The sequence below is a fragment of the Ovis canadensis genome, chromosome 24 (assembly GCF_042477335.2).
Source record: "Ovis canadensis isolate MfBH-ARS-UI-01 breed Bighorn chromosome 24, ARS-UI_OviCan_v2, whole genome shotgun sequence".
Lineage (NCBI taxonomy): Eukaryota > Metazoa > Chordata > Mammalia > Artiodactyla > Bovidae > Ovis > Ovis canadensis.
The window spans coordinates 57,382,057-57,399,067 of NC_091268.1; the positions used below are offsets into that span (position 1 = coordinate 57,382,057).

A 17,011-nucleotide genomic window follows, 5' to 3' on the forward strand; every position below is an offset into this window, starting at 1 on the left:
ATGCAAAGAGCCTATAACAGCCGAAATAATTCAGGAAAGAGGGAAAGCGCTGGTAACTTAGCCAATTTCCATGATTAATGTGAAGCTTCAATATGATTGATACAGTGTGGTACCCATTTCATTACAGAAAAACAGATAATAGAGCCACACATCAACTGTCACTTGGTTCTCTGACAGAGGTGCCAAGTTAGTCCCTCTGGTGAAAGGACAGTCTTCTCACTGAAGATGCTGGGAAACTGGATAGCTGTAATGGGAAGAAAAGGAGCCTCTGCCCATGCTCCCCACAAACAGAGGTCTGTGATTCATATGTGATATAATATAGAATGTAAATATTAAACTAGTCGCTTTGAGAAGAAAATATAGATGATTTTTTGTAATCTTGGATTAGGCAAAGATTTCTCAGAAAATACTAACCATAAAAAAAGAGATAAATTTGATTCCAAGACTTTAAAAACTTCTGTTCATCAAAATACACCATTAAGAGAATGCATAGAAAAACCCCAGACTAGGAGAATAAATAATAGTTACACTTTACACAATAATGCATATGAGAAGTACAATGAGAATATTTCATTTTAGAGTATGATACATTAAATATCTGAATTCCAGGCATAAACTACTAATGATGAAATGAAAGGACAAATAATTGGAAAGTTATGCTTGATTGTGTAGACTATAATAAAGATGAAAACACTTCTTAATTTAGGAAAAATATTTTAATGTGAGACATTAATTTTTCTCAGGATATTTTAAATAACATTTTAAAACAGTATTTACAAGCCAAGGAAACATGCCTTTGTTTTTAGTTTATTGACTATTCTTAATAGTGCATTTTTATCAGATTGGATTGGGCCAATCAGGAATTCTATAATTGGTATTTGATTTGTTAGTGGCTATTCAAAGGCTATGGTTTTTCCAGTGGTCATGTATGGATGTGAGAGTTGGACTCTGAAGAAGGCTGAGCACTGAAGAATTGATGCTTTTGAACTGTGGTGTTGGAGAAGACTCTTGAGAGTCCCTTGGACTGCAAGGAGATCCAACCAGTCCATTCTGAAGGAGATCAACCCTGGCATTTCTTTGGAAGGAATGATGCTAAAGCTGAAGCTCCAGTACTTTGGCCACCTCATGCGAAGAGTTGACTCACTGGAAAAGAGTCTGATGCTGGGAGGGATTGGGGGCAGGAGGAGAAGGGGACGACCGAGGATGAGATGGCTGGATGGCATCACGGACTCGACGGACGTGAGTCTGAGTGAACTCCGGGCGTTGGTGATGGACAGGGAGGCCTGGCGTGCTGCGATTCATGGGGTCGCAAAGAGTCAGACACGACTGAGTGACTGAACCGACTGACTGACCAATTCAAAGTAACTTTCAAAAAAAGGTTAAGAATACTGGGATAAAAATTAGACCATGAGCAGCTCCAAATACCATCACAAGAAACATAATCTTGAAAAACGTCCTGAAGATGTACGCTTTAGCTGCAGACAGGACACACACCCCTATTATTGTTGAAACCGCACTTTGTAACACAGGGTACCCTAACAGGTACAGCGCCTCAATGGCTTTGTGGTTTGCTGAGGGCTCTGAACTGGAGACAAATGCATAGGAAATGTGAGCAGCAAAGTCAAAAGAAAACCCTATACAGATGACAAGGTTAATCATGGATATGGAGTCAAGGTTGACCTTCCAGAAGGCCATAAACCCCGTGACACCCACAATCACAGAAGCAATAGCAAAAGTTACCCACAAAGAGCACAGGGGATGAGGAATTAGCAATAAGGAAACGATGAACATAGCTGCTGACGCAACTACCACATTCCGAACAGTGTTTTCTACTATTGCAGAAAACTGGTCAAAATATATGAATGCCGGGTTGTACACCATTAGGGGCACGGCACACTTCTCAGCCATGTCTCGGAACTGGAGCAGCATTAGCTTCTTGTTGGTTGAAGAAGAAATGCCCATGCTTTGAATGAAGGCCCGGGAACAAATGATCTCCTGTGATGATGTTATATTAATATCATATGCAAAAAGTGGGAATTCCATTAAGAAAGTGGGAATAGTGCTTAGAAACACGGTCTTATCATTTATATCCTGACGGAGGTTTTCCATGTAATTTACATATTCTCGTAACCAAAACTCTGTCAGGTTCTCATCTACATACTCACTGTTTTCAAAGTCCGCCAGACATTTCTCCAGTCTTTGCCTCGCATCTTTATCCCAGTAGTCAAGAACCTCAGTAACGATTACCATAACCCTGGGGCCATAAGTAGAAAAATGTTCCTCTTCTACATTAAAATACGGTGTGATGTAGGAGTCGTCACTTGCCAAGTTTCGGAGGTCTAACCCCTCCTCCACTCGGAAACACCCATATATACTAGTTACGATGTACGAAACATAGAGGAGCACTACAAAAACCTTGGACTTGGTGCTTGTGAGCAAAGGACCAAAATAGTCTCTAAAGAACAGATTCATTGGGTGGATGTCGGCTTTCCATCCATCCTGGAGGGAACTACCTGGGAGGCAGCAGGACTTTTTAAACGAGGAACATTTTTGGCCAGGCGTTCCTGGCTTCTCCAGCCAGCGCAGACAGACCCCTTCTCTCTTCCCGTCCAGGGCCATGCATGCCCCGAAGCAGGTGATGCTGTAGAAGTAGCAGAAGAGCAGGGTCGTCCCTGTGTAGATGCAGAAGTACTGCACGGACCGGAAGGAGGACATGACTCCTGTGTAGAAGGCCAGGGCGTTGGTGAGGGTGGTGATCGTAATGGACACTGCCACTTGGGAGTAGGCATCAGACATCCGCTCGCTTACGCTGTCCGTGAGGCTGGTCTTCTGCCAGGCAGAAATCATGATGAACATGTCATCGACCCCAACACCTGTTAGAGAAAGAAACAGAGTCTTCGTACTTTTTAACATCCACTAAATATTAACCAGACCAGCTCAAACCGCTTTCTCTGCCCGTCTCTCAAGGTCTCCTTGATCCTGCGGAGTCTGTGTTTGGATCCTGCTTTCTCTGACGCCTTCTCTGGTTGCCTCTGAGTCCACAGCACGACTCTTCACCCCTTGCTCTGCAATAACTGCGCTCTGCACACACAGCACAGTGCACTCCACTCCTAGCCACCATTCAGGTGCTTCGTGAAGAGTCAGGAAACCCGGCTGCCTGCGTGTTAGGCGAAGCAGTGTTAGCCACGCATCCCTGGTTCCATCAGAACATTCGAGGGACCATTTTCTCTCATAAACCATTTTACTCTAAGGCACTAATACTGAGTTAGCATCCCGTTGTTTAAAACATGAGCTGGATTTATCTGTTCTCCACTTAGCATCTAGCTGTCAATGTGGTCTGATTTTAAAGGCACCCCATAGTTAGTACACACACACACACACACACACACACACACACAGATACATACACATGTAGTTTCCGTTAGTCTGGTTCTGACACCCAGACGCTGTCATTCAAACTTCACTCGCCCAGGTTAAGGCGTTATGTCAGTAAAATGCAGGCACTCTTGAGATCAGAACTATGCAGCAGAGCAAACCGTAAGGATCCTTGACATGGTAAGTGAATGCTAAAGTAACCAGCCTCTCTCACAGTGACGTTTCCGGACTGATCTGGAATAAAGAGGCCAGGAGCGCATTTGAGGACTCTGAAGAGGTCGCAGAAGTTTAGGAGAGGAGGACTGCAGAGGAGAAGGGGGATTACCAGGCCGCCTAAGCACGTCGCAGATGACCTTCACTGCCCTCAAGCTTCCTACCGCTTTCACTCCTATACACCTGTTTCTGTGTGTATTGACACAAATCAATACTTGGCACTGAATGCTGATTGAGTTTAATACCAACCCTGGAAGATCTTCACAGACTACACGGGAAGGCCCTGGGAACTGCACTTTGCCTCTAACTCGGATGCTGCGTGTTTGGTCTGGCAGGAGGCCTGCAGCGACGCAGGCTTGTGCAGTCCGTCACAAACTGCATCCCGACACGCCCCCACAGCCAGCTTTCTGGAGTTCGCTTGCATTCAGCTGGATGAAGGGCAAGAATCCGAAGTACTAAGCCCACAAATAAACTCACTGATATGGAACAGGTATTTAAAAACCGGCTGTATTATTTATGGAACTTGGTTCAGAAACTGTCCTCACACATTTCTTGAGCTACTGAAATCACAGGCCCCCCTCCCCACCACATGCAGCCCTACACTCACCTGTCTATGTATATACAGATAATATGAAGGCGTTGATATGAAATCAGTTGTCTACACATCAGCTGCTTATGGCTGTGGGGACACTGAGTGTGTAAGCGTGAGTGTGTGCTAGGAAGGCACACATCCAGTGCACAGTTCCTCCCCTGTCTCCCCTAGGAAACCAATTATTAATTCTTCCAAGTTGCTTACCACCCAAAATAGAAAGATATCTGCCTTCTTATACTTATTGTAAAATAAATCCTGAAAGTACAGGCAAATACAAAGAAAACCTTTAAACAACTGTAATTCTACCTGTCAAGGATTGACAGGTAACATTTGCTAACATTTTAAGTATTATCTATCCGAATTTGCTCTATACAAATATATATGCACATTTGTATATCTCTCTGTTTTAAACATCTTGTCTCATAACCAGCATTTTCCATTTAACACTTTATATCTGCCTCTTTTGAAAGACTGAATGGGATTCCAGAACTTTAGTGTGGTCTGAGCAGACCGATCCCATGTTGATAAAGGGTCAGTTTGTTTCTCTTTTTCCCTGTTCTAAATCACACTAAAACGAACATGCTCTTTCATTTTGTGAAAACCCATCCAATGACTAGGACAAACTCCCAGAAGTGGAGTTGGCAGGTCAAAGGGATTCCATCAGAAATTTTAAGTCTTTCGATTTGTTGCAAAGTTACATCTTAAAAGTGCACCAATTTACAAATCTCCCTCAGCAGAATATGAGAGAGTTCACTTGCATACAACCTCCCCCAAACCTTCAATCTTGCTATAATGTTCATTAATCTAATAAGAAGACAAAGTATCTCACTTTTGGTTTAACTTGCATCCCTTGATGTGATTACACAAGGTCAAATATTTCTTTCTTACATTTTCAATGATCAGCATTTTGGATTCTTTGTGTGTGTGTGTGTGTGTGTGTGTGTGTGTGTGTGTGTGTGTGTGTGTGTGTGTGTGTGAAATGCCTGTTCGTGTCCCTGGTCGGTGTGTCTCCATTTTGGGTACCAGATTTTTCCAACTCTAAAGGCATATAATTCCATTGCGTTTTCTTTCTCTCCTGATCCCTCATTTTGGGTCTGTAGAGTCACCTGCATATAACTATTCTGCCTGATCTAACACAGCGCCCTTCCTTTCCCACCCCGCACCCCCACATGCGCAATGTGCAGCCTCGCGCTTCGTTTTACTCACCGAGGATAAGAAACGGTGAATTCGCGACTATGAGCACAAAGGGCACCCCGACGTACAACATCAGGCCGAAGCTGCTCACCACGGCCAGGCCGGTGGAGACGACTCCGAACACCGCGACCCACATTTTGTTCCGTACACAGTCACACCTGTAAGTTTGGAGGGAAAAGTCATGGAACTTGAGTGCTAGCTTCCATACTGAAATTCCAGCAATTTGTAACATTCTTGACTCAGACACCTCTTCAGAGCCCTCTTGGACAATAATCCCCATAGCTGTCTGCTAGAGAACTTTAATTTCCAGACACTAGCCCCGACCAACTGAACAAAAACAAAGGGCCGTGAGGGGTGGGGGGTGGGGGGTGGGGACAGAAAAGTTGGGAATCTCTACTTTTACCAAACTATACTGGTTGATTCTTATGCAGCGAGCCAAGCATGAATCCACCAACTGGCCTTTCAGAACTGCAAAAAGATACTAAAACATTGCAAATAGATAATTCCATTCTGATCTCCACAGGAGTGTGAGTAGAAGCAAGCAGTATGAAAGTGCCCACGCCGAGGTATCTTCTCACCCACTTACGACTCCCATTAGCCATAAACACAACCCCAAATACCTCCTGTACGTCAGAGCTGGTTCAATGTATATTGTGGCTAACAGAAAGAATGAAAGCCTCCTTCTGAAAGTCTTTCATGTTCTTCTCTGCTAAAGAAGTGTGCTCTGGGAAAGCCTCCTTCCTAAAGTTTTCACATTCTCCTCTGCTAAAGAAGTGTGCTCTGGGAAAGAGGCTGTGTGTGTGTGTGTGTGTGTGTGTGTGTGTGCTCAGTCAATTCAGTTGTGTCTGACTGCTTGTGGCCCTGTGGACTGTATCCCACAAGGCTCCTCTGTCCACGGGAGTCTCCAGGCAGGAACAGTGGAGTAGGTCGCCATGCCTTCCCTCTAGGGGATCTTCCCCACCCAGGGATCAAACCTATGTTTCCTGAGTCTCTTGCATTGCAGGCAGATTCTTTACCACTGAGCCACCAGGGAAGCCCCAGAAAAGTGGCCGCTGCTGCTGCTAAGCCGTGTCAGTCGTGTCCGACTCTGTGCGACCCCATAGACGGCAGCCCACGAGGCTCCTCCGTCCATGGGATTCTCCAGGCAAGAGTATTGGAGTGGGTTGCTATTGCCTTCTCCAAGAAAAGTGGTTACTAATTGCAAAAAAAAAAAAAAAGGAATATATACTCCATTTTGAATAACACAACTTATGTCTATTGGTTGGACCAACAAAAATGGGGATATAGATGCAGCATTTTAAAAAGACTGGATTTAACACTTTAACTCCCCAACAACCACAACTTAACCTTTTAAAGTACTGACGACAATCTCTTGGTTTCTGTTCTACTTCATTGCCAACTGCGTCAAAACAAATGACTGATAGCTGCCTCTAGAAATGTTTAGTAGGAGAGAGAAACAGTTTGGTTTGAAGGCTAGGAAAGTCAACTATGGAAATGGAGCTGCTGATTCCCAAAAAGCAAGACTATAACTGAAGACCTTATTCATGCAAGGCCACATTAAAATAACCAAACTTTCTTATTAAAACAACTATGTGTGCCTGTATTTCACTTTTTCTCAAACTGCTGGTGCTATCTGTTAAACTCAGGGCCCCAAATCAACATAGATACAGGCACCAAAACAAAAGCATTTTGTTTTGATTACAAAACAAGATTTGATTACAACCAATACTTTCTTGTGGACTTCTCTAGAGCTCAGATGGCAAAGAATTTGCCTGCAATGCAGGAGATCTGGGTTCAATCCCGGGGTCAGGAAGATCTCCTGGAGAAGGAAATGTCAAGCCACTCCAGTATTCTTGCCTGGAGAATCCCATGGACAGGGAGGCCTGGTGGGTACAGACCCTGGGGTCACAAAGAGTCAGACACGATTAAGTGACTAACACATCACACAATACTTTCTTCAAGCAACAATACTGGTTTACAAGAGTTTAAGATAAAAATAACACAAATGAACCTTGAAATCAGAAAGGCCAACAGGATAAAATCTACATATGACACGCTCAGCCCTGTCTCCTCTTTCTGGTTTCCGGACTGTTGGCATGCACCTTTCAGAGGGTGGAGGGAGTGGAGCACATTATTGGCTAGAGTGGCTTGACCTCGGCTAGTCGCTGTGTCGGCTGTCTAAACGATCCTTATTTCAGTGTCCAACAGGCAACAGAAGCTGTGAGTGCAGAGCACCGGTGAGCACACTCGCAGGCTTTCTGGTCTCCAGGAAGGGCTTTGGTTGAGCAGCGTATCAGAGTGACTTAGGAGAGTCTCAGAACTTTAGACTCCTGCAGTCCGGACACACAGCTCTGCAGCCTCTGATCTACAGTTTGTAGGGAAGTTGCAGAATCCACGTGTCTAAACATTTCTTCATGTGATTCCAGTGCTCAGGCTGACTTGGGAATCGCTGGCAGCAAAGTGACCAATCGAAACAGCTCACTAGCCACACATTAAAGACGGCGTGAGGCAGGAGGTCCCTGGTGGTGCAACGGCTAGGACACCTCAGCGCTGCCACTGCCAGGGTCTGGGTTTGGCCAAAAAAGACAAAAGGTATAAATGGATGAAAGGAAGGATAACAGCTCTAACATCCACAGAACATTAAATACCCAGACAACAGAAGTGAGTCCTTCCTTGTCAGCAATTATTTTAAATCTAAACAGATTAAACTTTCCAATCAAAAAGCAGATATTGTCAGAATGGATAAAACAGCATGATTCAACTATATGCTATTTATAAGGGATTCACTTTAGATCCAAAGACATAAATAGATTGGTAAGAGGCCTGAACTAGATTCTCCATGTGAATAGCAACCAAAGGGGACGGGGGCGCCCGCACTGATAACAGACACAGTAGACTGCTCCAAAAGCTGTTAGAAGTTTTGAGACGGAGGACTCACATATTCATAAACGGGCCAGTTAGTCAAGAAGATGTAACAACTGTGAACACGAATGGCCCTCATAACAGCGACCCAAGACGTATGAAGCGAACACTAAGAGTGTTGTGGAGAGAAGCACGGAGCTCCACAGCAATAGCTGGAAAGCTCAGTACCTCCCTCTCAATACTGGGGAGACGTCCAGGCAGGCAGTCCGTAAGGAAAATGGAAGCATGCAGAATACCGTGAAACTTACGAGGTGTAAGTGCCCAGAGGCAAGCTTATGCTGCATTAAAAACAGAGACAAGACCTCAAACCACTTTGTGGATTCAGACCCTTGTGGAGCCAGAAAAAGAGGAGAAGACCCAACATGGAGCTGACAGGAGGGGTAAAGTAAGAACATGGTAAATACATTGGAGAAGGAAATGGCACCCACTCCAGTGTTCTTGCCTGGAGAATCCCAGGGACGGGGGAGCCTGGTGGGCTGCCGTCTATGGGGTCGCACAGAGTCGGACACACAGCAGCAGCAGCAGAGAAAACTAGCAAAGCCAAAAGTTGGTTATCAAAAAAAAAAATCAACAAAATGGAAAGACATTTATTTAGAGTGATAAAGGGGAAAAATACAAATAACTAAATGAGACATGAAAATGGGGAGTTCACTACTGAATTTACAGAAACAGAAAGGATTTAAGACATTACTATAAGCAACCTATGCCAAGAAACTGGATAACCTAGATAAAATACACAAATTCCCAGAAATACACAAAGACCTCAGCTGACTCAAGATGAAACTCTCCACAGAACACATAAAAGGACTGATGCATAGTCAAGAACCGCACCTCACCTGCAAAATAAAGTCCAGGCTTGATGGCTTCACTAGTGCATTTAATCAAATATGTAAAGAAGAATTAACACCAATCCTTTTCAAACCCTTCCAAAAACCTGAAAGGAAGAAAACACTTCCTAACTCTTTTGATGAGGCCATGATTACACTGATCTCAGTGTCACACTAAGGTACCACAGTTCAGTTCAGTTCAGTTGCTCAGTCATGTCCGACTCTTTGTGACCCCATGAATCACAGCACTCCAGGCCTCCCTGTTCATCACCATCTCCCAGAGTTCACTCAGACTCACGTCCATGGAGTCCGTGATGCCATCCAGCCATCTCATCCTCTGTCGTCCCCTTCTCCTCCTGCCCCTAATCCCTCCCAGCATCAAACTCTTTTCCAATGAGTCAACTCTTCCCATGAGGTGGCCAAAGTACTGGAGTTTCAGCTTTAGCATCATTCCTTCCAAAGAAATCCCAGGGCTGATCTCCTTGAGAATGGACTGGTTGGATCTCCTTGCAGTCCAAGGGACTCTCAAGAGTCTTCTCCAATGCCACAGTTCAAAAGCATCAATTCTTCGGTGCTCAGCCTTCTTCACAGTCCAACTCTCACATCCATACATGACCACTGGAAAAACCATAGCCTTGACTAGATGGACCTTAGTTGGCAAAGTAATGTCTCTGGTTTTGAATATGCTATCTAGGTTGGTCATAACTCTTCTTCCAAGGAGTAAGGGTCTTTTAATTTCATGGCTGCAATCACCATCTGCAGTGATTTTGGAGCCCCCCTCCAAAATAAAGTCTGACACGGTTTCCACTGTTTCCCCATCTATTTCCCATGAAGTGATGGGACCAGATGCCATGATCTTTGTTTTCTGAATGTTGAGCTTTAGGCCAACTTTTTCAGTCTCTCCTCTTTCACTTTCATCAAGAGGCTTTTTAGCTCCTCTTCACTTTCTGTCATAACGGTGGTGTCATCTGCATATCCGAGGTTATTGATATTTCTCCTGGCAATCTTGATTCCAGCTTGTGTTTCTTCCAACCCAGCGTTTCTCATGATGTACTCTGCATATAAGTTAAATAAGCAGGGTGACAATATACAGCCTTGACGTACTCCTTTTCCTATTTGGAACCATTCTGTTGTTCCATGTCCAGTTCTAACTGTTGCCTCCTGACCTGCACACAGGTTTCTCAAGAGGCAGGTCAGGTGGTCTGGTATTCCCATCTCTCTCAGAATTCTCCACAGTTTATTGTGATCCACACAGTCAAAGGCTTTGGCATAGTCAATAAAGCAGAAATAGATGTTTTTCTGGAACTCTCTCGCTTTTTCCATGATCCAGTGGATGTTGGCAATTTGATCTCTGGTTCCTCTGCCTTTTCTAAAACCAGCTTGAACATCAGGGAGTTCACGGTTCACGTATTGCTGAAGCCTGGCTTGGAGAATTTTGAGCATTATGTTACTAGCATGTGAGATGAGTGCAATTGTGTGGTAGTTTGAGCATTCTTTGGCATTGCCTTTCTTTGGAATTGGAATGAAAACTGACCTTTTCCAGTCCTGTGGCTACTTCTGAGTTTTCCAAATTTGCTGGCATATTGAGTGCAGCACTTTCACAGCATCATCTTTCAGGATTTGAAATAGCTCCACTGAAATTCCATCACCTCCACTAGCTTTGTTCATAGTGATGCTTTCTAAGGCCCACTTGACTTCACTTTCCAAGATGTCTGGCTCTAGATTAGTGATCACATCATCATGATTATCTTGGTCGTGAAGATCTTTTTTGTACAGTTCTTCCGTGTATTCTTGCCACCTCTTCTTAATATCTTCTGCTTCTGTTAGGTCCATACCATTTCTGTCCTTTATCGAGCCCATCTTTGCATGAAATGTTCCCTTGGTATCTCTAATTTAAGGAAGCTACAAATAATACCTCTTATTAATATAGATAAAAAAAATCCTCAACAAAATTCTAGCAAACACAATCCAATAAGCATATTAAAAGAAGTATACATCATGACCATATGGGATTTACCCCAGGAATGGAAGCGTGGTTCAACACAAGAGCATCAATGTAATACAGCACAGTAACAGAACAAAGGGTAAAAAGCCATCTGAATCTCTCAAAAGGCACAGAAAAGGCACTTGACAAAACCCAATGTCTTTTCATGATAAAAACTCTCGAAAACAAGGAATGGAAGGAAAGTGCCTCAAAATTATAAAGGCAATTATGAAAACTGCAAGCTAACGTTATACTCAACAGTGAAAAAAAGAAAGCTTTCCCTCCAAGATCAGGAACAAGATAAGGAGCCACTTTCATCAGCGATATTCAAAGATGCACTAGAGGTGCCGGAGCGATTAGACAGGACTTTGAAATTAAAGGAATTCAAACTGGAAAGGAAGAACTGTAACTCTCTTTTCACAGATTATATGATCCTACATATGAAAACGCCAATGAATCCAAAGGAAGCTACTAAAGTCAGTAAAGAAATTCAGGAAAGCTGCAAGATGCGACACCAACACACAGGACTCAGTTGTCCCTGTCCCTGTGCAGCGACCAATCCCCAAAAGAGATTGAGAGAGTGACCTCATTTAGCGTTTAGAACAATGAAACACTTAGGGATGCATTTAACCAAAGAGGTGAAAGTCTGGTACACGGAAAACTACAAAACATTGGTGAAAGAAACTAAAAAAGACCTGAATTAATGGAAAGACTTTCACAGTCCATGGCGGGGAAGACTTAATATTGTCAAAATGACAGTCTCGCCTAAGGTGATCTACACATTAAACACAATCTCTATCAAAATCCCAACAGCTTTTATTCAGAAATGTATAGGTCAATACTCAAATTCATACGGAATTACAAGGAGTCCTGGATATTCCAGAATAACCTTAAAAAGAAAAAATAAATGGACAACTGAGACTTCCATATTTCAAAACTTATATAGCTACAGTATTTAAATCAAAGTGGTACTAGTATATGGACAGACATATAGACCAATGGAGTAGAACTGAGCATCTAAAAATAAATCCATTTATCTATAGCCCATTGATTTTTGACAAGGATGCCAAATCCAATCAACTGGGAAAGAGCAGTCTTTTCAACAATGGCACCTGGATGACTGGATTTCCATAGTGACAAGAATGAAGTTGGACCCCTACTTCACATCACATACGACTATGATCACAAACATCGCAGCCAGAACCATGAAACTCTGGCAGGAGACAGAGAGCAGCCGCACACGCCCTCGCTTGTCAGTGGGAGCTTAGATGCGACACCGAGAGCACGAGCAGAAGCGATGAGAACAAACAAGCTGGGTTTCATCTGCACTGAAGCCTTTGTACGTTGAAGGACATTATCAAGAAAGCGGAGGGAAAATCCACAGAGTGAGAGAAGATATTTGCAAATTATAGAACTTGATAAGGATTTAATATCCAAAACATATTCTCAACAACAACAAAATTCAACAACAAAAGGACAAACAGCTTCACTAAAAATGAACAAAGGTGGGAACTCCCTGGCAGTCCAGTGGTCAGAACTCCAAACTTTCACTGCCAAGGACCTGGGCCCAAGTTCAGCCTCCAGTCAGGGAAATAAGATTCTTCCAAGCCTTGGGGCACAGCCAAAAAAAGGGCAAAGGGCTTGAATAGACATTTCTCCATAGAGGATATGCCTGTGTGCTCAGTAGCTCAGCTGTCTGACTCCTTGTGACCCCTAGCCACCAAGCTCTTCTGTTCATGAAATCTTCCAGGCAAGAATACCAGAGTGGGTTACCATTTCCTTCTCCAGGGCATCTTCCCAACACAGGGGTCGAAACCAAGTCTCTTGCATTTCCTGCACCGGCAGGCAGGTTCTTTACCACGGCGCCACCTGGGGAGCTCCAAAGAAGACATACCAACAACCAATAACCACATTAAGAAGACAGTCATGGTTAGGATGTAGAGAGACTGGGAAACCGACACACTGTTGGTGGGATAGGAAATGGTGCAGTCTCTGTGAAAAATCGTTCGGTGGTCCTTCAAGAAGCTAACCAGTGAATTATCAAACAACCCACTAATGCCACTCCTAGGGATGTACTGAAAAGAACTGGAAACAGGAGCTTAGACAGAGATTCGGGCCCCATGGTCCACTGCAGCACCATTCACTGGCGTCTGAAGGTAAGAATATTCCAGCACCCTCACCAGGTAGGCAGATGAACAACCGTGGTCTATACGTAGACTGGAGTTTCATTCAGCCACGGAGAGGAGCTCGTGCTACAGCACGGACAAGTGCTGGAAACACGGTGAGGGAGATGAGTCAGCCACGAAAGGGCGGACACCGTGCGATTCCACTTATACGACACCTCTGGGACAGGCAGGTTCATGGAAACAGAAAGTGGATTAAAAATCCGCCAAGACGTGGGGAAGACAGCAGGGAGTTATTACTTAATGGTTGCAGTGTTTGTTTGGGGCGACGGAAAATACTCATAAAGGGATAGCTGTGACGGCTGCACAACACTGATAGTGTGATTAATCCCACTGATCTGCACACTCAGAAATGGTTTTCGAAATGACACATTTTATGTTATAGATGTTATGCTGCTGCTAAGTCACTTCAGTCGTGTCCGACTCTGTGTGACCCCATAGACGGCAGCCCACCAGGCTCCCCCGTCCCTGGGATTCTCCAGGCAAGAACACTGGAGTGGGGTGCCATTTCCTTCTCCAATGCATGAAAGTGAAAAGTGTAAGTGAAGTCGCTCAGTCGTGTCCGACTCTTAGCGACCCCATGGACTGCAGCCCACCAGGCTCCTCTGTCCATGGGATTCTCCAGGCAAGAACACTGGAGTGGGGTGCCATCACCTTCTCCACATTATGTACATTATTACAATAAAACAGTTTTTAGAGTTTAAAAAACTAATAAAATTGTTTTACCTGTAGCATGATACAACTGCAAATAATATGATTAGGAGGTAGGCCAGGTGAAACAAGGGGACCACCGTCCTGGAAGTTGCCTCAAACTCCAGTTTTCTGGAAAGTGATGAGAAGTAGACAACCTACCACAGAAACACATTCAGGTAAATGGCGCTCAGCCCTGACACTGCATGTGAGTCACACATGACATCAGAACACGACAGCGTATTAATTCAAGCATTAAAACCCAGCGAAAAATAAAAATATATGGATTATGATTTTAGAATAAAGGAAGTAATAAAGATTTGCTTCTTGCCACAAAGATTTGCTTCTGGCACGCTTTTCAAAGTGTCTCTCAAAAAATCTAAAGTTTAAAACTTCTTAATACACAAAATCTGAATCTTATATAAAACTGTGAAAACATTAATAACTACAGACATTATAACTTTTTCTAAACTTCTATTCAGTCATTATCTTTTACTATTTTAATTGTACAAACAACATTTCAGACGGGCCTGGGTATTAAAAGGCTTTTCCCAGAAGATGTCTTCTCATTTTCACCAGTTTTATTCACAGTATAAGGTTTGCCAGCCCCAAATTACTGAACAGCTAATATGTGCCTGGCACTATGCTATAATTTACTTTTAAAATGCTCATCTTTCTCATAAACACCATGGAACTTTTGTTTAAAGTTTTGCTTTTTGATTCCAATGAACTCCAACGTTTAGGGGGCTCCCAGAAACAGCAAAGGCTCAAACTGAAAGTAAGAATTACAGAGAAATTTGAGCAGATAAACCAAACCAACCCTGAAGACCAACATCTGCACTGAGCAGGCCTGCCCTGAGAACGCACCGTCTGCGCTTTCAACCAGAATGTTACCAGGGACTTAAGATCTGTGACATTCTTCTTTTTTTAAAGTCCTCTTTTTACTTTATTAAAAAAATTACTGTAGTATAGTTGAGTTACAATGTTGTGTTAGCTTCATGTATACAGCAAAGGGAACCAGTGAGACACACATCCACTCTTTTCCACAATCTGCTGTGGCTTTCTTCAGTGTGCTGTTTTAAGAAAGCTGGGTTATGGATCAAATAAAGCAGAGCACACCTAGCTTCCAGTCAAGGGCTCTATCTGGCAATCTGGGAGTGCTGCTGCTGCGGCCTTTGGGACAGCTCCTCTTATCCCTCCCACCTTCTCCTGGCCTCCCATAAACCCCAGCCACTAGGCACCTGGATCTTCTTCAAGGCCAGACTCTTTTCAAAGCTGCCAAACTTCGTTAGGAAATGGATCATCCACGCCTTGCTACGTTCATTTTCCTCTCCTTCACCTGTCTCCAGGTAGTACTGCAGCCGCATGGCTTTGGCCTGGAGGAGTGACTGGCTGGGCCCCAAGACAGTTCCTCCCAGGATGTTGGCCAGGGAGACGATCTGACCCGCTGGGCTGTAGATGGGGAAGGTGATGGCTGTCAGGTTGAGGCCCTTGTTCCTCTTCCAGGCGAACAAGAGTGGGTTGGGGGGGACACAGATGCCCTGGTTCTTGGCGCACACCTCGCTGTAGGGGATCTGGGTTCCGTTGTCCTGGGTCACAGTCAGAGCCTGCACGGCGTCGTCCACCTTGCTGATTTCCTCTAGGATGTCCGGCTCCAGCAGGGTCTCTGTGTCAGAGACCACGAGGAGGGAGGCATAAGGGACATCGGTGCTCTTCCTGGAGACGGAGAAGACGAGGGAGTCGTTGGCGGTGAAATGGCCCTGCACGAAGCGCCGCTCGGCCTTGGCAGGGCTCCCGATCGGCGTGTACTGCTCCTCCAGGTCTTCATCCCCGTCGCGGGGCAGGTACATCAGGCCGGTGCCCAGGACGGCCGTCAGCGCCACCGGCAGCAGCAGGAAGACCCAGGGGTGCGCGCCCACCTTCCGGCCCAGCCGCTGGAAGGCCCGCGACAGCGGCGCCTCCAGGCAGTCGGTGCGGCAGCGGGGCCGCGGGGCCCGAAGGGCCTCAGGCCGCGAGGCCGGCGGGGGCGGGGGCTCTGCGCTCGGCCCCGCCGCCCGGCCGCGCTCGGGCTCCCGGTCCTGGCCCGCCGCCGAGGGCGGCTCCGGCTCCGGGCCAGGCCCTGCGGGCGGCCCGCTCTCCCCCTCCGGCCCCGGCCCCTGGGCCTCGGGCCCAGGCCCTGGTCCTGCCTCCCGCTCCGGCTCTGGCTCCGGCTCCGGCTCGGGCTCCGGCTCGGGCGCAACCTTCGAGGGATTCAGGCTCATTTCCAGGAAGGAAAGCCCACGTTCTCAGCAAGGCCGATCAGAAAGGAGCTGCGTACCGAGCCCGCTCTCCACCCGCCAACGGTTTCCTGAAGTTCCAGCGCGTCTGTTTGACCCCAGGCTGCTCGCGCCCCGGTGCTGAGCGGCGTCGGCGGTCACGTGGTTCCGCTGAGGTCAGTTCAGTCGCTCAGTCGCGTCCGACTGTGTGCGCCCCCATGAACCACAGCACACCAGGCCTCCCTGTCCATCACCCACTCCCGGAGCTTACTCAAACTCATGTCCATTGAATCGGTGATGCCATCCAACCATCTCATCCTGTGTCGTCCCCTTCTCCTCCTGCCTGCAATGTTTCCTAGCGTCAAATGAGTCAGCTCGTCACATCAGGTGGCCAAAGTATTGGAGTTCAGCTTCAGCATCAGTCCTTCCAATGAATATTCAGGACTGATCTCCTTTAGGATGGACTGGTTGGATCTCCTTGCAGTCCAGGGGAGTCTCAAGAGTCTTCTCCAGCACCACAGTTCAGAAGCCTCAATTCTTTGGTGCTCAGCTTTCTTTACAGTCCAACTCTCACACCCATACATGACCACTGGAGAAACCATAGCTTTGACTAGAGGGACCTTTGTTGGCAAAGTAATGTCTCTGCTTTTTAATATGCTGTCTGGGTTGGTCATAAAGTTTCTTCCAAGGAGTAAGTGTCTTTTAACTTCATGGCTGCAGTCACCATCTGCAGTGATTTTGGAGCCCCCCAAAATAAAGTCTCTCACTGTTTCCAT

At 45.5% G+C, this 17,011-nt stretch overlaps 1 protein-coding gene across 1 annotated transcript; it reads right to left on the minus strand.

The window, feature by feature from the left end:
- Window positions 1–1,368: 1,368 nt before the first annotated feature.
- LOC138428898 (patched domain-containing protein 3-like) lies at window positions 1,369–16,241 on the minus strand. Its single transcript, XM_069569822.1, has 4 exons — window positions 15,222–16,241; window positions 14,017–14,138; window positions 5,387–5,532; window positions 1,369–2,873 (listed from the first exon to the last, which is right to left on the minus strand). Exons 1-4 carry the CDS (start codon window positions 16,239–16,241, stop codon window positions 1,369–1,371), a joined length of 2,793 nt encoding a protein of 930 aa, XP_069425923.1.
- Between the last annotated feature and the right edge of the window lie 770 nt (window positions 16,242–17,011).